Source organism: Vigna umbellata, chromosome 9 (genome assembly GCF_029865625.1).
Source record: "Vigna umbellata cultivar VRB3 chromosome 9, Vumbellata_1.0, whole genome shotgun sequence".
Taxonomy (NCBI): domain Eukaryota; kingdom Viridiplantae; phylum Streptophyta; class Magnoliopsida; order Fabales; family Fabaceae; genus Vigna; species Vigna umbellata.
Genome location: NC_142173.1, coordinates 3,212,471 through 3,238,595, shown reverse-complemented (window position 1 = coordinate 3,238,595; position 26,125 = coordinate 3,212,471). Strand labels below are relative to the sequence as shown.

The following is a 26,125-nucleotide window of genomic DNA, read 5'->3' as shown; positions in this document are numbered from 1 at the left end:
TTTTCTAATAAATTTAGGGGGAGCAATTATACATCTCTTTTTAATAATGATCAAAAAGGGGGAGAAATATTTAATGTCTTAAACTTATTTCTAAGATTACTAACAATTGTTTCTTCCTTAAGTTGTATTTTAAATACAGATTATTATCAAAAGCTTTAAATCAAGAAGGTTTTGATCATCATCAAAAAGGGGGAGATTGTTAGCAAAATGATGAAGATGAAGTTTTGATGATGTCCAAATCAAGTCAAGAGAAATCAAGACTCAAAATGTTATGAAGACTTGTATTGCTATGGAAAGCTTTTGTAATAATTATAGTTTAGTATCTAGGACTTAGATTATGAGTGGATTTATGTTTGCATTCAAAAGAGATGTAAAAATAAGCCAAACAGCAAAATCTGTGCAGTGTTAATCGATTAACACAGGGTGTAAATCGATTGTTCCAGAGACAAATGAAGAAGCACTGCATTGAGCTGTTAATCGATTAACAAGGGGTGTTAATCGATTAACGTTAATCGATTAACAAGGGCTGTTAATCGATTAACACAGGAGCCGTTTGAAAAACTAGCCGTTTTAAGAGCCGTTGGACTATCCGTTGGGGTGCTAATCGATTAACCACTGTAGCTAATCGATTAACACAGTCAGAAAGGCTGAAAACGAAAAATGGAAGAGCCTTTGGATGAGTCTATAAATAGACTCTCATTTTCTCTCAAGAAAAAAACCAACCAACTAGAGAAACTCTTCCCTTGTGCAAAAATCTCTGAACTCTTTGAGAACTCTATTGAAGCTAAAGAAACTCTTGTCTGCAAAGTCCTGAAGTGCTACTGCGGTGACAGAGGAATAGCTTGTTCATCCTTGGTGTGTCTGAGGAAGTGTCTGGAAGAGAATCATCCTTCGTGAAGTATTCGAAGGAAGTGTTTCATCCTTTGTGAAGATTCAAAGGAGGTGTTGTTTCATCTCTTGTGGCTTCAAGAGAGGTGTCTTCTAAACTTTTACAAATTGTATCTGTGTGATTGTAGTTTGTAATAGTTTTGTGATTAGTGAAGTGTTTATCTTGTTTTTAAGATAAGCGACTGGACGTAGGATTGGTAAGATCCGAACCAGGATAAAATCAACTGTGCAAATTTCTCTCAACCTTACTCTATTTTATTATCTTTATTATTTGCTAAGTAAGTTTAATTGAGTAGAAATTTTTAAGGCACACGATTTTAGTAAGAACCAATTCACCCCCCTCTTGGTTTGTTATCCCACGCTAACCATTCCGCTGCAGCCGCGCTTCTGACAAACACAACCTGTTTATGGTGTGCCTAACATTTTTGGGCAAAATTCCACGAATAGCCACCGGTAACAACTGTTGCATTAAGACGTGACAATCGTGAGACTTCATGCCAACAAGCTTTAAGTCCTGCATTGACACTAAACTCTTTATATTTGAAGAGTATCCTTGTGATACTTTGATACTCTTTAAACATACACAAAAACTTATCTTCTCTTGTCTAGACATTGTGTAACATGCAGGGGGCAAATAAGTACGTTTACCAATCTCCTTGGGTGCCAACTCTTCTCGGATATTCATGTCAACCAAATCCAAACGAGCATTCACTCCATCTTTTGTCTTTCCCTGAATGTTGAGTAATGTACCAATCAAGCTATCACACACATTCTTTTCTACATGCATCACATCTATGCAATGTCGAACATCTAACTTTGACCAATATGGAAGATCAAAGAATATTGATTTCTTCTTCCAAGGGGTCGTTACAGATGACTTCTTCGATGTTTTCCCAAATACATGATGTATTTTATTAACTTTTTCAAGAACTTCAAGGCCAGTAAGTGGATTTGGTGCTTCGTCCCTCTCTTGATCTCCATTGAATGCTTTTTTTAACCTTCGATATGGATGATTACGTTTTAGAAATCTCCGATGACGCAGATACACCGTCTTTCTTCCATGTTTCAATTGATGAGCTGCAGTGTTTTCTTCACATATAGGACACGCTTTATGACCCTTGACACTGTATCCTGACAAATTACCATAAGCAGGAAAGTCATTAATGGTGCAAAATAACATTGCACGCATCATAAAAGTCTCTGAAGCGAATGCATCAAATATTTCAACCCCATCAACCCACAAAACCTTCAAGTCTTCAACTAGTGGGCTTAGATAAACATCTATGTCATTTCCAGGCTGCTTTGGACCAGATATCATCATAGACAACATCATGTACTTCCTTTTCATGCACAATGCAGGAGATAAGTTGTAAATTATCAATATAACTGGCCAACAATTGTGATTGGTACTCAAATTACCAAATGGGTTCAGTCCATCAGTGGCTAAAGCAAGCCTAGGATTTCTACACTCTTTACCAAATTCGGGGAATTGTCGATCAATATTTTTCCATTGCTTTGAATCAGCTGGATGACGAAGCAGCCCGTCAATTTTTCTCTCATCTGCATGCCATCTAAGATTTTTAGCATCTTTGGGATTCGCAAACAAACGCTTAAGTCTGGGCACTATTGGAAGGTACCAAACTACTTTCAAAGCAGATCCATTTTTTTCTATCTGACCATTATCTTCACTATTGTTTTTTGACTTGTATCGTGATAAGCCACATTTTGGACACTTTGTCAAAAATTCAAACTCTTTCCTATACAAAATGCAGTCATTGGGACAAGCATGTATCCTTTTATACTCCATACCCATTGGACAAAGAATTTTCTTCGCATCATAATTACGAGTGGGCAGTGTATTTCCATCTGGCAACATTTCATTCAACAACGTCAACAGTTCTGTAAAACTCTTATCAGTCCATCCATTGCTCGCCTTCAAATTCATGAGCCTTAACACCGCTGATAAACGTGTGAACTTAGTTGAACCGACATACAAAGGTGTTTCCGCATCAGTCGACATCGTCTCATACACATGAGCTTTGACAAAATTTTCTGCTCCAACATCGCGGATCATGTCCTCCAATTTGTCTTCATCCGGTCGATCTTCTTCCATGGTGGAATCAGTAACATTTACACTTTGAGAGTCAGTGGGAAAATGCATTTCTTCGCCGTGCCAGATCCATGTTGTATAGCATCTTAGAAAACCATCACATATAAGATGTTCTCTAATTTGAGTTGCGTTCAACTTTCTCCCATTCAAACAGTTCACACAAGGACATCTAAACTTCACTTCATCATCACTTCTCCCCTCATTACGTTGCGCAAATTGTATAAATTCCTCTACACCTCTCTCGTACTCAGCACTAATACGTGGTAAATTAATCCAATTTCGATCCATATTCCTAAATATTACATAAAAAGATAAGCTACTAAAAATCAAACTTGCAATTTCATACATATCATTGAAATTTAGTGAATAATATTTTAAGGTTTATAAATAATACAAGAACTACAACACACATTACCAAAACTATAGCAAAAACCATACCATACATTACCAAAACTATAGTAATTTCATGCATTACCAAAATTAAAGCAAAAATTATACCATACATTACCAAAACTATAGAAACTTCATACATTACCAAAACTATAGCATTATGCAAAAACTAATGAAGAAATCACGTTAAGAATGCAAAAGGGCATAAATACCTGGAAGAGGAACGGCGAAAACGCTTGGTGCAAAGAAAACGAAATCACAGCGGAGAGGGAATGACGCATTTCAAACGATTTTGATCGGCTAAAACTGTTTTTTCTCGTCAAAAATGAATAATGACCGAACAATATCAAGTTTAAACGGTGAAAAATGAGCAAACGGAGATGAACAGAGTCGGAGGGAGCAGAAAAACGCGAAACAGAGACGGGCACGCGAGGAAGACGACACTGTTCCAAGTTTTAATTTTTAACTCTGAACGGGGGAATCTACCGCGGTTCACTACTTAACCGCGGTATAATAGGGGTATATGCCGCAGTTTAACTCCCAACCGCGGCATATACTGATTAAAAAAATTATCCTAAATGGCATTTTTGAAATTATTTTCAAACTTTATGCCGCGGTTCAGCGGGCAACCGCGGCATATACCTCGAAATATTTCAAATATATATTAAATTAATTTCAGATAGGAGAATATGTCGCGGTTGCTCGTAGAACCGCGGCATATACCCCTGTAACGTGCTGAACACAACTGTCTCCCCAACTGCCTTTTGGGGAATTTCAAAAGTTTCAAGGGTATATGCCGCGGTTCTCTGGACAACCGCGGCATATACCCCTGTAACTTCTGAAATTCTCTGACTGACAGAGAAGTTGAGAAGTTACTGCTGTATATGCTGCGGTTCTCTGGACAACCGCGGCATATACCCTTGTAACTTTTGAAATTCTCTGACCCAGTCAGCACCTGCAATAAATTGGCAGTGGTATATGCCGCGGTTGTCCAGAGAACCGCGGCATATACTCTGTTATTTAATTTTTTATTCACACGTGGCGTCAAAGGTAATGGTTGACTGGAGTATATGCCGCGGTTCAGAGCAGAACCGCGGCATATGTGTTAGATTTATTTACAAAACTGCCACCGCGCACCATTATGCTGCGGTTTCCGTTGAACCGTGGCATAATGTGCGCTGTAAAAACCCAATTTTTTACTAGTGTAAATTTGCTTAACATATAGCCTTGCCTGTTCAAACTCAAATGTCAAGTAATATCGTTGACTATATAAAAAATATTAATATTATATTAAATTAAAATGATTATATCAATTCTTAAATTTGTTAATTTTCTAATTGTGTGAAGTTAAAATTTGTTATTTCTTTTAATTTCATTTAATTATTTTATTTGGTTTTAGAATTTACAATGTTGGCCTTTTATTTTTTTTAAATGTCAAATTGAGTTTTCTATCTTAAAATAGTCTCCTATTTTAAAAAAAAAAATAGTGACACTAACATGATTTTTTATATTTTTTGAAATTTTTCCTATAGACTGTTTTAAAAAGATCACAAGAAATAAGATTTTCTTTTTACATATTTTTGCTGTAAATTATGTAAAGTTCCATAATCTTTTAAAAAAGAACTATAAATATGGAAAATTTTCACTATATAATTTTAAATTAACCGCTGAAATTGAGATATTAATTGATAAACTTTTAACGATCTCATAATGTAAGTCATAGCTGATTAAATTATTTATTTCTTTTAAGGTAACTATGATTATTTTAATATTAGAGCGGATAAATTAAAGAACTGAAGTATTGATATAAATCAAATAATAGTTGTCTAAACTAAATTAAAAATTAGTTAAAATAAATTGAACTAAACTATTTTTTATTTTATCAAATTATATTATACTTTGTGTTTTTAAAAACCTTGAAAAAAAATATTCTTTTTATCAATTTTTATATAATAATATGATATTGTTGTATAAAAATTGATAAGAAAATATATTAATTATTTAAAGAATTAGATGAACTAATCCATTTAAAAATAGAAAAGTATCGATTAAAAAAATTAATATACAAGATTTATCATTTAATATGTTCCGTGTAGATAAAGTATTAAAGTATAGTAATATTATAAGTTATATACAATACATAACTTTCTATTTAATTCAATGGAATGTTCTTAATAAATCTCATATTTAGCATACTATATCTATGAATGTAAAATCGTATATCAAACTTTATAAACACTATAAATATATATATATATATATATATATATATATATATATGTATATATATGTATATATATGTATGTATATATATTATTTCTATAAACAGTATAAAATCACCATTAACACCGATTCCAACTTTGTTACATGAATATCTAGCGATGGGGTAGCTTCGTTCCAAGAAAACTACGCCATGGTTGTCTTTATCCTCTTCCAATGATTTAACTTTGTTAAACACAATGCAGCTGCAGAATCCATAGGAGTTTGCTATGGAGTACTTGGCGATTCTCTACCATCAAAGCAAGAAGTTGTTGATCTATACGAAAGCAATGGCATAGGTAAAATGCGTATATATTTTCCAGAAGCAGACACACTGGAAGCTCTAAAAGGTTCAGGAATTGAGTTGATCATGGACGTGGCAAGGGAATCTCTTCAATCTCTCACAGACCAAAACGCTGCCATGGATTGGGTGAACACAAACGTGGTACCCTATGCACAAGAAGTCAATATCAAGTACATTTCAGTAGGAAACGAAATTCGTGCAGATTACAACGAGGCTCAGTACATTTTGCCTGCCATGACCAACATTCACAATGCAATTTCATCAGTCAATTTGCAAGGTCAAATCAAAGTCTCCACAGCAATAGACTCAACCCTAATTTCCAACCCCTACCCACCTAATGATGGAGTTTTCAATTCAGAGTCATACATAAAACCCATTGTTGAGTTCTTGAAGAACACCGGAGCCCCACTTCTTGCAAACATTTATCCTTACTTTGCTTACATTGGTGATAAAGAAAACATTCCTCTTGAATATGCTCTTTTCACCCAACAGGGGGAGAACAGTGTTGGGTACCAGAACCTGTTTGATGCAATGCTTGATTCAGTATATGCTGCACTTGAGAAAGCGGGAGCAGGTGATGTGAAGATTGTTGTTTCTGAGAGTGGGTGGCCATCTGCAGGTGGAGATGGAGCTTCAGCAGAAAATGCAGCCACTTACTATGCCAATTTGATTGCTCATGCAAAGAGTGGAAGTGGAACTCCGAAGCGACCAGGTGGGTCTATAGAGACTTACTTGTTTGCAATGTTTGATGAAAGTAACAAGCAGGGTGAGGAATCTGAGAAGCATTTTGGTCTCTTCACTCCTGATAAATCACCTAAATACCAACTCAGTTTCAATTAGTTCAAATTCAGACAGATTTATATACATAATCTTCAATTAGTTTCACTCCTGATAAATCACTCCTGATATTGTGAATGTAGTGTGTAACATCCCAAAAATACAGTCTAAAACTATATAATAAAATACTCACATTGAATAATATTACAGATCAGTCTTACATTAAAAGAGAAGTACGCTTGTGGCCGAACGGCCTTACAAAAAGAACTAGAAACTTAAACTGTACAAGATAAGCAATTCTGACCGAACGATTTACAAAAGCCAACACCGGACGGTCATACAAAAGAAAAGGGAAAATGTGATCGAACGATCACCTTACTATCAAACTATACTACTGACCGAACAGTTCTACTATTCGGTCTTAACTTCTACCTCGACTAAGTTTTCTTCTTCCAGCGCTTCTTCCAGCAGCTCGTCTCCTTCTGCTCACATCCACATGGATGATCATTGCAACAGAAAGACAACCGAACGTACAAAACATACAAGACAGAAAGACATAGGGTAAGCTTATGTAATTTAATTCATGTATCAACATATATTTCACATAATTCAACCAAACAAGATAATTCATTAACTCACTCATGCAAAGCCTAATACTAGACTGACTGTCCAGACTGTATGAATTCTTTGTAGCTACGACGTTCGTGCACACGGGTGATGTAGTAACTGGGATACCCCCAACAGCTGTCACCCAAGGTTAGTCCTATCTGTCCAAATTAACCATAAGGACTAGGACCTCCTGTCGTTCCCACACATGACTTACCCTCCTCTACGTGAGAACGAGTAATCACGAAACATCAGGATGAACCGCCAGCTTAGCATGCCCACATTCATACTTTACCAAATTTCAATATCCATTCATGAGATATTCCTCCTCGAAATACTCGTTCATAATCATGCTCATTTTATATACATCATATTCCATCATCTTCCATTTTCAACTTCAATTTTAACTAAGATCACTTAAGATACCAAATACCAAACGTACAACTTCAACCCTTAACGAGACCGAACACTTGGACTAAGACCGAGAGGTTTCCAGTTCCAGAACAGATCAAAACTAAGAGAGAATTACCATCGGGACTTGGGAAGAGACCGAGTCCAATAATATTTCTCAAGATTTAAAAGGATCGAACGTTATTTACAAAGTGAGTCAATTTGATGAACTGACCCATGAGCATTTAAACTGAACACCTTAAAGCCTAGACCAAGTATTAAGACTCTAGGCCGAAACCAATGGAAACAGACACTATACGACATTCAAATAATAGTACTTAAAGGAATCATATGAAGAAACTGAGTGCCAGTCGAAGACCGAACAAGTAGAGAGTGAACACCATTGAGTTTGGACGAACGCTATTTTCATCAAGGTAGATTATAGAAAAGAGAATGAGCGCTTGGTATAAGACCTAACACTAAATAGTACGAGCGCTTGGTGAAAGACCTATGAGTAAATAGTACAATCGCTTGGTGAAAGACCTAGCCCTAACTCGTACGAGCGCTTGGTAAATATAAGATATTATTTAATTAATTTCCAAGAATGAACGAACGTACTACTACATATAGACATATTTAAATTTATATCAAATTGCCAAGGAAAGAATATCCTTGGTGGAACGCCTGTACACAAATTGTACTAGACGAAGACGCTCGTCCTCAACATAAATTCCTTCCAAATGAAAGAATCTAGTTTTAAACGAGTCTCCGAGAAAACCGAACGATCAAAGACCATTCAGTAACGAACATACATTATCATAGGGAATTTCATACTTAGAATTACTTATCTTCAAAATTTCATACATCCATATCATAGTCAATTTCCATACTTCATACAATCAAAACATAGCAACAATCATATCTCATATTAATTCAACAATCAACGAACATACGTACAATCCAACCAAACAAACAAATCAAATTAAATAAGCTTTCCTTACCTCTGAGCGTGACCGAACGTTCATAGAGGCAGAATACAGTTCACACCACAACAAGTCGTTTACCCTCAACGCTCAACAACTTTCCAAACTAAACCAAGTAAAATCAAAACAGTATCAGAACCTATTATTTTATAAGAACGATCAACACATGAAACCAGTACTTGCTTTACATGTAAAAGAAAATTGCACGGCTGAGTGAAGAGAAGAACTTACCAGCTCATAACTCGAAACCGATCGGTTCAAAGTGCAGCTCTTGACACCGGAGGAGTAGAAATGGTCCTGAGTGATGATCGGAGTAAGAAACGGTGAGGATTTCTTAGAGAGAAGATGAAGGAGATGTAGAGATTGGAGATTTTCAGAATCTGGGGAAGAAGGGTGCATGCAGAGAGAGTGGCGTGAATTTCTGAAAATCAAAGTTTTCCTTCCAACGTCAAAACGAACGTCCACTCAGCTGCTAACACCTGCCTTCCACCATCTGAGTGTCGAACCCCTCGCTTGACACATGGAATCCACTTAGACGGCACGTGCGTGGATTTGAGTGGTTCTGACATTCTCCCTAACTACAAAAATTTTCATCCTCGAAAATTAAGGCTTACCAAAAAATAGACGAGGATACAAGTCTCTCATAGCATCTTCCACTTCCCAAGTAGAGTCGCCCGTCTTCTTGTCCCAGACAACTTTAACTAATTTGATGGATTTTCCCTTGAAGTACTTAATTCGGCTCCCAGCAAGGCTAACTGGTTGCATCTCCACCGATCGGTCTTCACGAATATGAACGTCCTCTAACTCCAGTACATGAGAAGGATCAGCGATATACTTTCAGAGTTGAGATACATGGAAAATTGGGTGAAGGTTGGATAGTCGAGGAGGTAAAGCTATCTCGTACGCTACTGATTCGATGCGCCTCAAAATCTGATACGGACCAATGAATTTGGGAGACAGCTTCTTAGGACGAACGACTCTGCCTACTCCAGTAGTTGGATTCAGTCTGAGAAAGACATGCTCTCCTGCAGGGAACTCCAAAGGCCTTCTTCTCTTGTCAGCATATGACTTTTGTCTGCTTCAAGATGCTTTCAATCGTTCTTGAATCACCTTTACCTTCTCGGTCGTCTGCTGGATAAGTTCAGGTCCAGTCAACACTTTTTCTTCTTCCTTGAACCAATAGAGAGGAGTTCTGCATTTACTCCCATATAGAGCTTCAAAAGGAGTCATTCCAATGCTGGACTGGAAACTGTTGTTGTAGGTGAATTCAACCAACGACAATACTTCATCCCATACGCCCAGGTGATCTAAAACACATGTTCTAAGCAAGTCCTCCAACGTCTGGATGGTCCTCTCAGATTGACCGTCCGTCTGAGGGTGATACGCTGAGCTCATTTGCAACTTGCTACCTAACTCACTTTACAGGGACTGCCAAAATCGAGAAGTAAACCTTGTGTCTCGGTCAGAGATGATGCTGGATGGAACTTCGTGCAAATGAACGATCTCGTTTATGTAGAGTTTAGCCAAATTTGCCATAGACATCTTTAGGTTCACAACTAAGAAGTGTGCACTCTTAGTCAGCCGATCCACTATCACCCAAATGGAGTCGTGATTCTTAACCGTACGGGGTAAGTGAGTCACGAAGTCCATGGAAATGTTGTCCCACTTCCACTCAGGAATCTCCAGTTGCTGAAGTAGACCGCCCGGTCTTTGATGCTTTGCCTTTGCTCATTGACAAGTTAAACAAGATGCCACAAACCGAGCGACATCACTCTTCATACTTGACCACTAAAAAGACTTTCCTGAGATCTTGATACATCTTAGTCAGCTTTGTCCGTCCCGATCAGGCTCAAGATCTTTTGCAGATCTTCATCAATTGATTGCTTCTCTCTGATCTGATCAAAGACATCACTGGATACTCTAAGGTTACAACATCTTATATCGCTCGGTTCCAGCTCAAACTGTAACCTTAAATCTCTAAAACTCTCAACCAGACGGAGCTCTTTGACCATCATTGCCAAGACATGAACTACTTTTCTACTCAACGCGTCCGTGACTACGTTAGCCTTCCCTGGGTGATAACGTAGTTCAAAATCATAATCCTTCAGAAATTCAAGCCAACGTCTCTGCCTTATATTCCACTCCTTATGATCAAAGAGGTACTTGAGACTCTTATGATCACTGAAAACTTGGAAGGTAGCCCCATACAAGTAATGCCTCCATATCTTCAATGCAAAGACCATAGATGCCAACTCCAGGTCATGCGTAGGATAATTCTTCTCATGAATCTTCAACTGCCGAGAAGCGTACGCGACCGCTCTTCTCTCTTGCATAAGCACACAGCCCAAACCTTGATGAGAAGCATCACAGTAGACTTCGGACGATTTAGCCGCGTCAAGGATAACCAAGACTGGGGCGCTCGTCAACTTCTGCTTCAGTTCTTTGAAAGTAGATTCACACCGATCGGTCCACGCGAACGGGTGATATTTTCTGGTCAGCTGTGTCAACGACGCTACTATCTTAGAAAATCCTTCAATGAATCGCCTATAGTAGCCCTCCAGTCCAACAAAGCTTCTAACTTCAATGACCGAACGTGGACTCTCCCATTCCAATACCGCTCACACTTTAGCCGGATCCACAGAGATGGCGTGCTAAAATAATAAAAATAATAATAAAAAATATACAACATATCTTACCATTCATAAAAGGTGGCAAGAGGGGCAGTGGAGAGTAAGATGTGGTGGCGGTGTTTTGCTTCAAGCTTCGTTGCTTTTCACGATACTCATAATTTTGAAACCAACAATAAACGCTATACTCTCCAATTTCCCCATAAACTTTAAGTCTCGTTGCAATCTCGTGCACTTGCTCTCTATTTGGGTTTCGTATCCCAAATGCAAAAAGGGCCTCTAGTAGAGCAACTTGTTCTTTAGTAGGACTCCATCGTTTATATCCTAGCTTGTCTTGAACTTTCAAATTTCTTAAATTTTTGTTCATTTTTTTAAGAGGAAAAAGTGAAGGAATATTATGTTTGTGTCAAAGAGGGCTGATACAGTTAGTTTTCTTTTAACTCAATTTTGTCCATAAGTCCAGTCTACATGTATTCTCCGGTCCTTACAAAGGATCTTACTAGATCTAAGTCCAACAAGTTTATATTCATGATTTGTTTAAGTTAAATTAATTTTTAGGGTTTGTAGCATTGTTCTACCCATACCTTCAAACGAAGGGAAATTAACAACGGTTTTCCAGCTTATATACCCCATTATTAGTTTATTAGTATAAAAAAAAGGATGAAGAGTGGTGAAATAACAAAACAAATAAACAAGTATAAGAACAACAAGGAACCTAGCTATCTGTCTGTTGGTTTCATATTTCAAATAATGGTTTTTTCGCTTCAGGTAAACGCACATTTTCACATCAGAAGTGTCAGTAAAAGAGTCGTATATATGTTTATCATATTCTGTGTTTTTAAGGTTACAAGCATAATTATTATCATGTTTGTCACACTAGTAAAATAAAGGGATTAGAAAGCGCCGTATAGGCTTCGGTTTTACAGAAACCGAAGTGTATAGATCTATATATCTCGGCTGTCCTGAGACCGATGTCTAAAGCCCGCTACTGCCTCGGTTCTAAGTTAAACCGAGGCATAAAACTCTGCTCCATACCTGCGCCTCTGCATTTTTACACTGATCGAGGTGATGACGCAGCTTTTTTTATTTTTGTTTATTCTTTGCGCCTCGGTTACAATGCTGACCGAGGCAGTAACATTTGTTTACGCCTCGGGTGTTGGAAGACCGAGGTAGTAACAAAGCTGTTTAAAATTTCATAACGTTACTTTTCGGGTGTTGGAGGGCAGTAATGTTCATCTTCTTCTCAGCGTGAAACAGAACCAGCGGCGCGAAACCCTAGCTTCCTCGCCTCCCCTCGGTCTCGCCTCCCTCGCGCTCACCTCCGTCGCTCTCTCGCTCCCTCGCGTTCGCCTCCCTCGCTGTCGCCTCCCCTCGTTGTCGCCTCGCTCGCTCTCGCCTCCGTCGCTCTCTCGCTCCCTCGCGTTCGCCTCCCTCGCTGTCGGTCTCGCCTCCCTCCCCTCGCTCTCGCCTCCGTCGCTCTCTCGCTCCCTCGCGTTCGCCTCCCTCGCTGTCGCCTCCCCTCGCTGTCGCCTCCCCTCGCTGTCGCCTCGCTCGCTCTCGCCTCCCCTCGGTCTCGGCTCCCCTCGGTCTCGCCTCCCTCGCTCTCGGCTCCCTCGGTCTCGCCTCCCTCGCTCTCGCCTCCGTCGCTCTCTCGCTGGCTCGCTCCGTCGCTCTCTCGGTCTTGCTCTCTCGCTCCGTCGCTCTCCGCCGCTTCGGGTAGCTGCTTCGGGTTTCAGGCAGCTGTGACCGTGCCGGAGAGCTGCTTTGGGTTTGAATAGAGTTTTGGATTTCGTTTGTGAGATTTTGTTTTGATTTGTTGAATTGAATCTGAGAACAACATCTTCCCTCTTGTTTTGATTTTGTTTTGATTTGTTGAACAGCTATATTGTAAGAGTGATGCATGTAATTTTCCCCAAATTTTACCTTCATTTTACTCTTATCTGAGACCTCTTGTTTTGACCGAAGCTTTGGAATCAATTGAAAAAAGAATTGGTTTGTTTATGTGTTTATCTGAGAACAACATCTTCTTGCTTCGGGTTTACTTGCTTTCTTTTTACTAAAAAAAATTGTTTGTTTGGGAGCTTGACCAGAGGCATGAGACCACAAAAAAAAAAAAAAAAAACCTACCGCCTCGGTTCAGTCTTCAACGGAGGCAGTAGAGGTAGAGAAACAAATTCGGTTCTAATAACCGATGCCTAAGCGTACCATTTTATGCCTCGTTCCGCAACCGAGGCATAAAGTCTATTACTTTTTACATCGTCTGAATATGCCTCGGTTCAGGAACCGGTGTCTATCAACAAAAATAACCGGTGTCATTTCCCCGATTTGTACCAGTGTCACCATATAAATATATATATATATATAACTATTTCCATTATAAAACTCGGTTTTTAAGTTTTTTTATTAGATATGATATACTTATATAATAATTTATACAACATTACTTTTCTGTTTATTTTGATTGTGGGGACAAGAAGTTAGGTATTTTCAGTGAGCAATATTTTCCATTGGTACTTTAATTTCTTAGGGTGGCTATAGTTGATGACAAATTGGACCAAACCAAAACTGTGTGCCTAACCAAAGCGTTGTTGTGATTGATATTGTTGTTGCTGCTTTGTGCAATAATTGAAAGGGAGAAAAAGACACTATCGTGGAGTTCGACAGAGACCATGGGGGAAATGGGCTGCCGAAATCCGTGACCCTAAAAAGGCTGCTAGAGTGTGGCTTGGCACTTTTGACACGGCAGAGGCTGCAGCTGCTGCTTATGATGCTGCTGCTTTGAAGTTTAAAGGATCCAAAGCAAAGCTCAATTTCCCAGAACACGTTCTTCTTGCTTCAATATACCACCTTCACCTTCTACTCAAAACATAAACATTAACACCAATAACAGTTATGCTTCTTTTTCTTCACCTCTTACACCAACACCTTCACCACCAGTTTATCAGCCACAACCCTTGTTATCACCATCACAGGAAGAAGCGTTTCCAAATCTAATGCAGTACGCACAGCTTCTTTGGAGTAGGGATGATGATGATCTACAACGTGTTGCTTCAGGCCTTCACCATCATCATAATCCCACCGAGTCTTTCCATGGTTCCAGTTCTTCAACTATGTTCTCTTTCTCGTCCACTTCTGTTGTGACCGAGTCTGATCAACAGATTGGAGGTGACGCCGGTGACTCCAAGGAGGGAGAGTATTATGGTTCTTGCTTTTCTAGAGGGTGTGATTTTCACGGCAAGAATTGAACACAATGTTAAGTGTAAGTACTATGCTGTGTGGATTAAAAGAAAACTTAAAGGAAAGAAAGAACAAAACGAAAGATTGAGAGGATGAAACACTTATACGGATGCGAAGAACGAAAGACACAGTTAGAGAGAGACGCTCCTCACAGAATTTGGATACTCTCGAAAGACACTCAAGGAGAGTAAACTCACGCTGCACTATGAGACTCAAGTGTCGCTCAACTCGGAGGAATGCTCTATTTATAGCCAAACATTTTCACTGTAGCAACAGTTCCGGTTGTTGCTACCGATTGTGTCACAGTGTCGGTTATAAAAATAATAATAATAATAATAATGATATTGGTATACGTGAGGAGTATGAGAAATTATTGGATAAATTTCTTGTGTATGGTATTTTGATTTGTGAAAGGGCTATGTTTGTTATATTTTTTAGAAAAAAAATGCTCTAGTATTTGTATGTAGAGTAATTAGTGTAAATTGAATTGACTAGGTAACCCATAAAGGTAGTTAACAGTAATATATAGTACATCTGATATACATAACTCATAGTATGACTTATGTGAATAATTATTTGAAGAATCAAAATATATTACCATAATCATTATGTAGTAACACTTAACTATTAAAAGTTATAATTGACTTGAAACTAAAAAAAAAAATTGGTATATATATATATATATAAATACACACACTCTCACACACACACACACACACACACACATATATATATATATATATATATATATATATATATATATATATATATATATATATATATATATATATCGTACTATCATATATTTTTCTTGAAGTATGGAATTTTCGAGGTCGAAATTTTTTTTATTGTTGGAGAGAATGTAAGACCCATGAAAAAATATTTACCTTAATAGTAACAATTTTATTACTAGCAGTAATAAATTTCTTTGTGAATGAAAAATATAATAAATTTATGTAAAAAATTAAATGTGGAAAGCTAAATAAGAAATTTTGGTAGCTTAATTGGTAGAAAATTGTAGTGATTTCAAGAACATGGGTTCAAATTCTTTTCTACCATTTTGTTTTAAAAAAAAAATTAATTAAAAAAAATTAAAAAAATTAAAAAAAAAATTAAAAAAAAATAAATAAATATTGATAGTGGATAAAGCACTTCAGATTTTAAGGCATTATTGAGGAATCCATTATGTAAGTAGTGATTAAGATATTAATATAATAAAATAATATTAAAATAATAAATAATATTAAAAAATTGATGAATAGTAAAACTTTTGGACTATAAATAGCCATGAGAGGGGAGGCTATTTTGCACAAAGAAAGGAAGAATCAAGTAAGAAACCTTGAGAAATAGAGAAGAAAGAGTTAGGAAGAAATTTTTAGTTGCAAGAAGAGTAGAGGTTCTTGAGAGTTTTCGGGGAAAACAAATTCGGAGCAAGAGAAGTCTGAAATAGAGGTAGGGGAGCTAACCTTTCTAAGCTTTTATATTATGATTTAGTATTGTTTTATTACTATTCATGTCTTGAAATTCTGTGTGAATACTGTTAATGCTTACTATATATCTATCTATATTGAATTTCGGTGTTAATATTATATGCTGTTGTTTTGAATCTGTAAATAAGAAATTTGTTAAAAACTAGTTGAGGAACACTTTGGCTAAGGAAAGACTTGGTACTTAAGTTGTCCATTGTGACACACCTCTCTTTCCTGGAAGTCTACTCGATATGTTTTTAACTTAAATCTTGTTGTACAGATTGAGTACTGTTAAATTATTATGCAATATATCTCGTTGTAATGAAAATGTCTGATGGATTCATGCTATTGTGGTAGATACGAAATTATGAATTATAATTGTGATGGTAGGATAGAGGAATCTTAAAAACCGGAGTTGGTACATCCCTGATCATAGAGCAGCCCTGGTCCAATTTAGTAAGTTGTGACTAGTCATATGTACTCACGTTTATGGTGAGTTTGATTCGTCAAACATTTAATTCTTCTCCTGTGACCATTTATGGTGATATTTTAGTATTGTTAATTTATTTTGTGATATATTCAGTTTGTATGATTTTTGTGATGATTGTAATTTATTATATTGGATTTGAATTTATGCATCTAAACATGATATGAGTATTATGGGGAGATTTCATAATGGTATAATATGAGTTGAGGAATGTGAGCATGGTATGAGTCTCATGGAGAGATTCTGTAATGCCATGGTATGTGTGTATATGTTGATGTTGAGGGTCCTGAAGTTGGAGGTTATCCTGATACTCTAATAATCATCCAGAAAGGATGAACTATCTGGTGAGAGGGGCAGGAGGTCCTGGTCTATGTGCCAGTTTTGGACATAGTGTTGAGGACTAAGAAGGCATCACAAGTGCGTAACCTCCCGTTGACCGCTCATCAACATATCATCGGGATAAGTGTCTATTGGGTATTGTGGAATGGGTGTCCATTGAGTATTGTGGAACGAGTGTCCATTGAGTATTGTGGAACAGGTGTCTATTAAGTATTGTGGGATGAGTGTCGATTAATAATTGTGGTATTGTGGGATGAGTATCTATGATGCGATTGTTGTATGATGGTATGAGTGTGTCTCACATAATTATTATATGAGGTTTGTTGAGTGCATCAAAGTAAATATGCATGTTTTATAAATGATTGGTTGCATGTTAGCTCACCCCACTTATTTGTGTTTGTGTTTGGGTACGTGCGATGATCGTATAATTCGTTATACAGGAGCAGATGAAGGAATGTCGTCTGACTCATTGCCAATGAAGAGAAAGGTAGAAGAATAAAGTAGTTGAAATCTGAGTTTAAAACATGTATAGACATATATCAACTATGAATTTTCAAGTGTGAGATTATGGGATGTTACACAACACAGTTAAATTAATAAATAAATATTATATTTCATGAAATCAAATATTTAATAGCATAAAATATATTTAATTAATATGTCCCAAACACAATGGTTTTATGCTTAATATATATATATATATATATATATATATATATATATATATATATTATATATATATATATAACGATGTCTTGATAGAAAATGTTTTCTATTACATAATGATAAACTTTTATTACAATTACAGAATTAGGTAAAGAAGATAATAAAGTTTTTAACACATATTTCTTCATTAGTATAAGTAATAATTATTTTAAAAAACGTTAGATCTATTAAGAATATAAAAAACTATAAAATAATAATAATGTAACTTCAGACTATTATTATATTGGATTCAAATATTTCTTTTTTTGTATGATGCTAAAATAAGTTAAGGTATGTTATGTGTTTTCATATCTAGAGTTTAGTTTAATTGAGCCTATTACATATGTTATGTGTAAAGCTAGGTTATCCTTAAAAGCATTTTAATCACAGCATAATCTATTAAATATAGTTTTGACCTGAACTAGACTATTTTAAAATTTATAAAATACTAAATTGTTACCTTAATTACATTACACTCTTTCGATAAAATTTTGTCTTAAAACACTATAATAATCCACAAGGGATGTTACTTATTTATAGTTTTAATTCACATTATATTTTAATATCTTGCTCACACACCTTAAATATCACTACTTCTTTTTAGAATATCATGTAATTTTCTTTATAATGTTGTTAAAACAAATTCTTTTATTTTATTAATTTTATTAATACTCAAGTTGCAATATTAAAAAGGAATACATAAGATGCATGAAGTAGTTAGACAATAAGTATGAAAATAATTCAACATTGTTTATTGATCAAGATTATTTCTAAAAATTGTGTAGGAATACAATTTCTTCTATGAATTTTTCACTCAAAAGTTCTTAGAAATTACAACTTTTTTTACACTCTTGCGTGCATGTATTCATCACGTTATTTGCAAGACCATAAGCGCTTGGTAAGAAAGTAAAGTTAATGGTTAAAATGATAAGAAATAGGAAAGATAATTATAAAAGGTATGGAAAAAAGTAATTAATAAAATGAAATCTAAATAAAAACGTAAAACCAGTATTAAAAAAAAGCTTTTTTAGCGCGCTATATACACCTCGGTTTTATTGAAACCGAAGCGTATAAAAGCGCGGTGACATTTCCATAAATATTGAGTGGTTATATGCCTCGGTTATATATGAACTGATGCCTATAGATGTTACTGTCTCTGGTAGAAGGCCAACCGAAGCATAAAATTCGCGTCACTTCATCAGCCCCAACTACAAAATCAGGTTTTTTTTTTCTGACAACGAGATACTACCTTAGTTTTGCTCAGAACCGAGGCATAATAGCCTGCCAGACTTGACATCTCCGCAGCTCCCAAATCCAATCGATATTGCCCCGCGTACCCGAAGAAGTAGGGCCTTTATGCTTCGGTATGTCTATAACCCGAGGCATATAATATGAACTTTAAATGGTTTAGGCACCAGTTAATCAGACCGAGTCAGTATCTTGATATTTTCTTATTCTTCTTCTTGCGCAAGCGTCTTCCTCTCCCATCTTCCATTTCCCTTTTCCTTTTCTTTTTTCTCTCTCTTCTCTATGCTCCAACCTTAACGCCCGCTGCAGCCACATTACAACAACCACCACTAGGACGCTCGATCTTAGAATCAACCGAGACCCCTTCGCCTTCCTCCTTGTTCACCGAAACCCTACCAGACTCCATCACCGACGTCGTCCTCACTTATCACGAGAACCTCGAGCCACCGCCGGGAGCCCCCACTGCCCTCCAAAGCGGTGGCCTCGCTCCTTGTGCTGCTTGCTCCAAGCCCTGCCACGCCACCACTGGGAGCCACCAACACCTCGTCGTGTTCGACGGCTGCGAGCGCAACTTCCACCTTGCCTGCGAGTGCATCGCCTCTGGAGTGAAGAGCAAGCGGTGGCCATTGGGAGTGAAGCTACTTCTCGATAACAGCTCCTAGGGTTCTAATCCAGATCCTCATCCCCAATTTTAGTGTTGTATGGTGAACAATCTCAAATCTACATTGCTTCAGTTGTTATCCCCTTTCTCTCCTTTTTTTTTGGTTTTGATTTTTCTTTTTATTTTTAGCAATCCGGTCAGGATTACAGTTTGGTGGTTTGCGTTTTGGCAGATTAAGCCGCCATCATATCCCCCACCACCATCGAACAACTATGGGAAAACCAACCCCTTCTAATAACAGTTGAAAAACTGTTATTTTTATACTTAAAATGGATATAAAAAAAATCTTTATGACTTAGAAACTAGCTTGGAATCATGCTTTTGCTTATGTTTTTGAAAATAAGAGAGTTGGACAGGTTTTATGCTTGATTTCCTTGTTTTTGCAAATTTTGAGATGAATTTGATGAAAGAAGTGAAGTAGGAAAGAGATGGAATCAAAAAAGGACATAAAAAGTGCACAAGAAGAGAAGAACCAAGTGCCGCTCAGCGGAAATTACCGCTGAGCGGTGTTCTTCAAGACTCGTTGACACCGCTGAGGGGGAAAACTGCAGTTGAGGGGTGGAATAGGGGACACGCACTTACCGTTGAGCGGCATTCTGATGGGGTTGGGCTCACTTTTCTGTAATTTTTAGAATACTATATAAGGTTTTACTTAACCTAGGTTAGTCATCTTTGGCTGGGACGAAGCAGAAACACACTCTTTCACCCTTTGGAGAAGGATTTTGGATGCTAAGGCTCCTTTCTCAACTTTCTAGGGTTCTATCTTTCACTCTTTCATTGTATTTCATCTAGTTTCACCATGAATATGGTGAACTAAACATTTATTGTTGTTGGGGAAATCAATGTAATCCTTTTGAAACTCTCATGTGTGGAATTTGTTCTTCAAAATCTTCTTTAAGATACATGCTTTCTTTCATTAATTGTTAGGGTTTTTCCTCTTTGCTCAAAGCATGCATTGTTTAACTCTTTCGATGTCATGATCATTAATTTTGCCGATATGGACACATACGGGGAAATCTAGATATGGGGAATCTCTACCAATAGTAGTATAAACCTAGACATAGGAGTATGATGGTTGGTTGCCTTTAAGCTTCTGTTCACTATAATGCATGATTAATTGTTAGGGAGACAAGACATTGTAAACTAGTGACTATGATTAGGCTTTCTTCACGGAGACATCGGGTTTAAGGTAATTTAGAAAGTAGCATTAAGAATTAATGAAGAAAGATGAATTCCTGAATGCATGAGAGTAGATAGGATGAAATTGATAAACCCCAACAACATAATCATCCATATATTTCAATTCACGTGTTTTGGTTCTTCTTACCATTGATCAATCCATGCATTCATATTTACTTTTGAGTATTTGCATTTAAATCTTAATCAATCGATTTTACAAGTCTTATCTAATCAACAAACCACACAACTGTATAGGTCGTGAGTCCTTTGGAAGAACGATACTTGGTCTTACCAGGTTTATTACTTGATACGATTCAGTTATACTTGCCGAGGGTTTAACAAGTTTTTTGCGCCGCTGCCGAGGACTCGTGGTTTAACTAGTCTATTTGTGTGATTTTTGATTAACTTTGACTTGATTTGTATAATTTTGATTTATCTTTTTATTTTTATTTTTGTATCTTTAAGTTTATCTTTTTGGTTTTTGTTTTTATCTTTTTGTATTTCTAATTCTATCTGTTTTATCTTTCTATCTTCTATCTTTTTATTCTATATCTTTTTGTGCTAACAATTGTTTCTAGGAACTTGTCTTCTTGTGTATGCAGGAAACAATTCGCACTAGAAGCAAGAAAAATTCAGAACCTCTTCTTGAAGGCTTGGACGATAGTAGACGGAGGAGAAGAATTCGTACATCCAGAGAACTTTTCCCTCCTCCAGAAACACTTTTACAACCTTCACCACAAAGGTCTAACCAAAGCGCTGAAAATATGGCAGAGGAGAATAATGGTAGACGAACTCTTGCAATTACACCACTGTGGTTGGCCCTCAACATTTTAACAGTATAGCAAGGCCGAGGGTTAATGCTGCAAACATGGAGGTGAAACCAGCATTGATACAACTGGTAAAAAGTAATCAATTCAATGGGATATCACATGAAAGTCCATATGAGCATCTCACTACCTTTAATGAAATTATTAACACTGTAAAGATTAATGGGGTGCCGGATGAAGCAATCAAGCTTAGCTTGTTTCCTTTCTCATTGGGAGGCAATGCTAAGTTATGGTTAAACTCTTTTCTAGAAGGAAGCTTTACAGAGTGGGAAGCTGTGGTTGCAAAGTTTTTAAACAAATACTTCCCACAATCTAAAGTCAATAAAGGGAAGCAAGAGATATCTTCTTTCAGACAAGGCATGGAGGAGACATTAGGTCAAGCATGGGATCGTTATAAAAGTTTTTTGAGAAAAACTCCCACGCATGACTTTGATGAAGCAGTAGTAGTCTTACTTTTCCTTGGAGGTCTTGGTTCACAGGCCAAATTGATGCTAGATGCCTCAACAGGAGGTAATATTAAATGGAAGACTCCAGAGGAAACAACCGAGTTGATAGAGAATATGGCTACTAATGACAATGAGTTACATAGTGAAAGAGGAACTCCTATTCAACAGAAAGGGGTTCTACAATTGCAATCAAATGATGCCTCTCTTGCTCAGAATAATATTATAACTCAACAGTTAGAGAATCTAACAAAGACACTTGCTCAATTGCCAAAGGAACTAAAGACTGTTGCACAAGTTCAACAACAAATGTGTGAACTATGTGGTGGTGACCATATCAATGGTCAATGCGCTTTTCCAGTGGAGGCCCTAGAAGATGTAAATTTCATGGCTAATCAATTTCCATACCGCCAAGGTAATTTCAACCAAGGGTGGAAACCTCACCCAAGCATGGGTCAAGGTCAAGGATAATCTGGACAAGCTGGGCAATCAGGACAATTTAATAGGCCACAACAACAACCAACACTATGACAACAAGTGTCTACACTCAATGAAAGACATACAAAGTTGGACGAAACTCTTCAGCAATTTATGCAGGTCACTATTTCCACTCAAAAGAGCACTGAAGCGGCTACTAGAAACTTGGAGATACAAGTTAGCCAAATATCTAAGAAGCTGGAGTGTAAAGTTAACCCTAAGGAAGAGTGTAAAGTTTTAGTGAGTGTGAATGTTGAAAAAAGTTGAGTTAGAGAGAAGAGAAGAAAAAGAAGAGAGAGTAGAGAGAAAAGGAGACGATGAGAGAAAAGAGAAAGAAGAGAGAAAAGACAAAAAAATTAAAAAAATTGAAAATATTCTTCCTTTTCCAACAGATTATGAGAAAGAGAGACAAGAGGGGCTTTGTAAAGATATCTTTAATCAAATGGATGTTGACCTACTTGTGAATGAAGCATTGCAACAATTTTCAGCTCAGGTAAATCATAAGAATCAAATCTCCAAAGGAAAAAGATATATAGAGGAGGAGTTAATGAGTGAAAAGCTGCTAAGAGTTCATTTCCTCCAAAACTAAAAGATCCATGAAGTTTTACCATTCCATGCGTCATAGGGAAGGAAAAGATAAGGAAAGCTCTACTTGATTTAGGGTCAAGTGTCAATTTGATGCCTTTATCTATACTTAAGCGAATTAGGGATCTTGAAGTCAAGCCAATAGAGATGACTTTGCTAATAGCGGATGGATCTTCAAAGAAGCCTTATGGTATAGTGGAAGATGTTATGGTTTGTGTAGGAAAAATACAGTTCTTGGTGGACTTTGTGGTGATGGAAATGGAGGATGAAAGGTTCCTTTGATTCTTGGAAGACCGTTTATGAAAACGGCCAAGGTCATCATTGATGTAGATGAAGGAATGATAGTGCTTCAAGACCAAGAAGAAAGGGTAATCATTGATGTCTTCAAAGAAGAGCAGCAGGTGAAAAAGGAAGAAACTAGTGATAAAGCTACATATCAAGATGTACCCATGACTAGTTTTAAAGATGTAAAGCCAGACTTCCCAGGTAAAAATTGTTTCTTGTCACAGGTTAGGGAAGAAGAAAAAGATGGCAAAGGAAGGACGATTCATGATGACTTGATGCAAGCACAACCCAAACTTGGTACACATGTGAGATTCAAAAACAGGTTGTGGGTTGTGAAAGACTATAAAAAGGATGGAGTGATAGAAATTGAATCTCCACATTCAAGAAGAATCAAGGAGGTAAACAGGAAGCAACTGATGTTGGTGTGATGACATGAAGATGAACACCAACATTGAAGATGAAATTTGAACTTTATTGGGTCAAGCTAATGACGTTAAAAGAGCGCTTTCTGGGAGGCACCCTAGTGGTTTCAGAACATTAATTCTTATTTTATTGTTGATTTTGGTGATGTAATTTTATATACTTTGGACATTATTTTTATGTTGAAATTTTTGGGTATAACATCTATTGATGGATGCTAGGTGGTTAAGTATCTACTGAAGGATACTAGGTTTATTAAACAGGTTTGTTACACATACTGATGGGTGTTGGTAAGAAAGATTTGCACCTACTGATGGGTGTTGGTGGATTTTGGGTTAGGCTCGTGACGTTAAACAAGCGCTACCTGGGAGGCAACCCAGTTGATTCATTTTACCTTTGTTATTTGTTTTGCTTCTGCTTTAGTTGCATGATAGGGATTGAATGTTTGAGTGAAGTGAGAAATTAATTGCATGGAGTAAGTGAGGGGCATGAGTATAAGGCACCTAGGACATGCTAGGAAGAAGGAAAACAACTCACGCAAGTGCCGTGTTTACCCCTTGGCAAGTGTAACTGAATCGTATCAAGTAATAATCCTGGTAAGACCAAGTATCGTTTCCCAAGAGACTCACGTTTCCCAAGAGACTCACGGCCTAGACAGTTATGTGATTTATTGATTAATTAAAACTTGAGAACAAATTGTTGTAAGTTTCAAATACAAAAGACTGAAATGTAGCTTTATAACTAGTCTCTGTCTGCTGTTCCTCTTTAAAGACATCAATAACCTCATTTTTTCCTCGGTCTTGGAACACCACTCACTACAAGAAAAATTCCAATTACATACAGCCAAAATCCGTATATAATGTCAAAAATCCGTATATAACATGATATTACATACGGATTATATACGGTCAAAAATCTGTATATAAAAAAGGTGTAGCTAAATTATATACGGATATATCCGTATATAATTTACATACGAAAAAATCCGTATATAATTTACATACGAAAAAATCCGTATATAATTTACATACGAAAAGATCCGTATATAAAATCCGTATATAATTATATACAGAAAAATCCGTATATAATTACATAAAAAAAATCTATATGTAATTATATACGGAAAAATCTATATGTAATTTTTTATTTTACAAAAAAAAAAATTGATTTCTCGTATGCACTCAATAATTAAAAGTTCTATATAGTTGATAAATATCAAATACAGTTGCCAAATTTTCAAATAGGAAGAATTATCTTTTATAAATAGAATTCAAAGAAACAAATACAACTCTTTTTCTTTAACAAACTCTTAAACAATTACATTAATAAATCTATTATAATGTGTTACCTATTCAACAACCACAATTTTAATATATACTCATAATAAACAAACTTATTAATCTAAATCTAAGTTGGCACTATGTGAAAACCATTTACAATGATAAATATCATACTAGACAGTAGTAGATTTATTTAGTTCAGCTAAGACTACAAAAGTATCACTTGCTTCTCTTTTTGCTTCTAGAGACTCCATGTACTATGAATATCTTGTCATGCTCATCTTTAGGTTTGTTTGCTTCATGAAAGAAGGAACCTTGATATTCTTCAGAAAACACATTGCTCTTCATTCTGCTAAGCTGGTTGTATGTTGCTCATCCTCCAACCTTATAGTGCATAATACCAACCAACATGTTTTCATCACAAAAATATTTAAGGTAACGATTTGCATCCATCATAATATAATGATGACAGTTCATTATGAACTTACAAGATAACTAACAAGCCTAAAACCAATCCAATATCATTTATGAATAATGATTATAGACGTGATCTCAAATTCCATTGACAAATAATGATTATAAACTAAAATTATTGCCTTTATAGTTCAACTTACCTTGGTATGTTGTAGAAGGAGGAAAATAGAAAGAGAAAGGAGGATATGATGATTCAGATGCAGAAAAGAATTACTGAAAGAAGTGCTTCTAAGAAGACTGAAATTGAAACCAAGACTTCCTTGACTTCTGCAAAAAAAACCAATAGATGATATAGATGAGATATAAACTTCTCCAAAGCCTCGGTGAGTCGATTCAGTGGTATAAGTTCTGAAAAGTTCTTTTAGTGAGTCTATCTCACCGTGTAAATATAACCACCACTAATAGGAGGCAACAAAGATGTCGAGGCTGATACATCAAACTGCCAATCTAGAAACAAAAAGTCATACAATCTGTAAGTTTTTTTAGTGAACGTAATAAAGTAAAATTTGAACATTTACTACTAATATATAAGAAAACGATTTGAAATATTATAGTATGATAATTATGTAGGTCTACATAGACAATCAACTATACGAACTTTCTTCACCATAATCAAAATCAAAACAACTTTGACTAAGTCCAAAGCTTTTGTCATAACTAAAATATTTTCTAATA

General features: G+C 36.4%; 2 protein-coding genes, 1 long non-coding RNA gene and 1 pseudogene across 3 annotated transcripts; 2 read left to right on the top strand and 2 right to left on the bottom strand.

The window, feature by feature from the left end:
- Positions 1 to 5,838: 5,838 nt before the first annotated feature.
- LOC124821352 (glucan endo-1,3-beta-glucosidase-like) lies at positions 5,839 to 6,801 on the top strand. The gene has a single exon (XM_047293221.2). It carries the CDS (start codon positions 5,952 to 5,954, stop codon positions 6,789 to 6,791), a length of 840 nt encoding a protein of 279 aa, XP_047149177.2. The 5' UTR covers positions 5,839 to 5,951; the 3' UTR covers positions 6,792 to 6,801.
- Positions 6,802 to 9,310: 2,509 nt separating this feature from the next.
- LOC148192330 (uncharacterized) lies at positions 9,311 to 10,357 on the bottom strand. The gene is made up of 3 exons (XM_088098594.1): positions 10,158 to 10,357; positions 9,560 to 9,782; positions 9,311 to 9,511 (listed from the first exon to the last, which is right to left on the bottom strand). The coding sequence occupies exons 1-3, from the start codon at positions 10,355 to 10,357 to the stop codon at positions 9,311 to 9,313; spliced, it is 624 nt and encodes a 207-aa protein (XP_087954720.1).
- A 1,948-nt stretch (positions 10,358 to 12,305) lies between these two features.
- On the top strand, positions 12,306 to 14,592 carry LOC148192329 (uncharacterized; annotated as a pseudogene).
- A 10,535-nt stretch (positions 14,593 to 25,127) lies between these two features.
- LOC148192328 (uncharacterized) lies at positions 25,128 to 25,903 on the bottom strand. Its single transcript, XR_015781935.1, has 3 exons — positions 25,830 to 25,903; positions 25,591 to 25,717; positions 25,128 to 25,360 (listed from the first exon to the last, which is right to left on the bottom strand). It is a non-coding gene; the product is annotated as an uncharacterized LOC148192328 (long non-coding RNA).
- Between the last annotated feature and the right edge of the window lie 222 nt (positions 25,904 to 26,125).

Coding starts and splice junctions, on each gene's coding strand:
- LOC124821352 (XM_047293221.2), top strand. CDS start 5,952: ATGCGTATATATTTTCCAGAAGCAGACACACTGGAAGCTCTAAAAGGT.
- LOC148192330 (XM_088098594.1), bottom strand. CDS start 10,357: ATGGACTTCGTGACTCACTTACCCCGTACGGTTAAGAATCACGACTCC. Junction 9,783..10,157: donor ATCTCTGACCGAGACACAAG/GTTTACTTCTCG, acceptor ATCTTGAAGCAG/ACAAAAGTCATATGCTGACA. Junction 9,512..9,559: donor ACCTTCACCCAATTTTCCAT/GTATCTCAACTC, acceptor CATGTACTGGAG/TTAGAGGACGTTCATATTCG.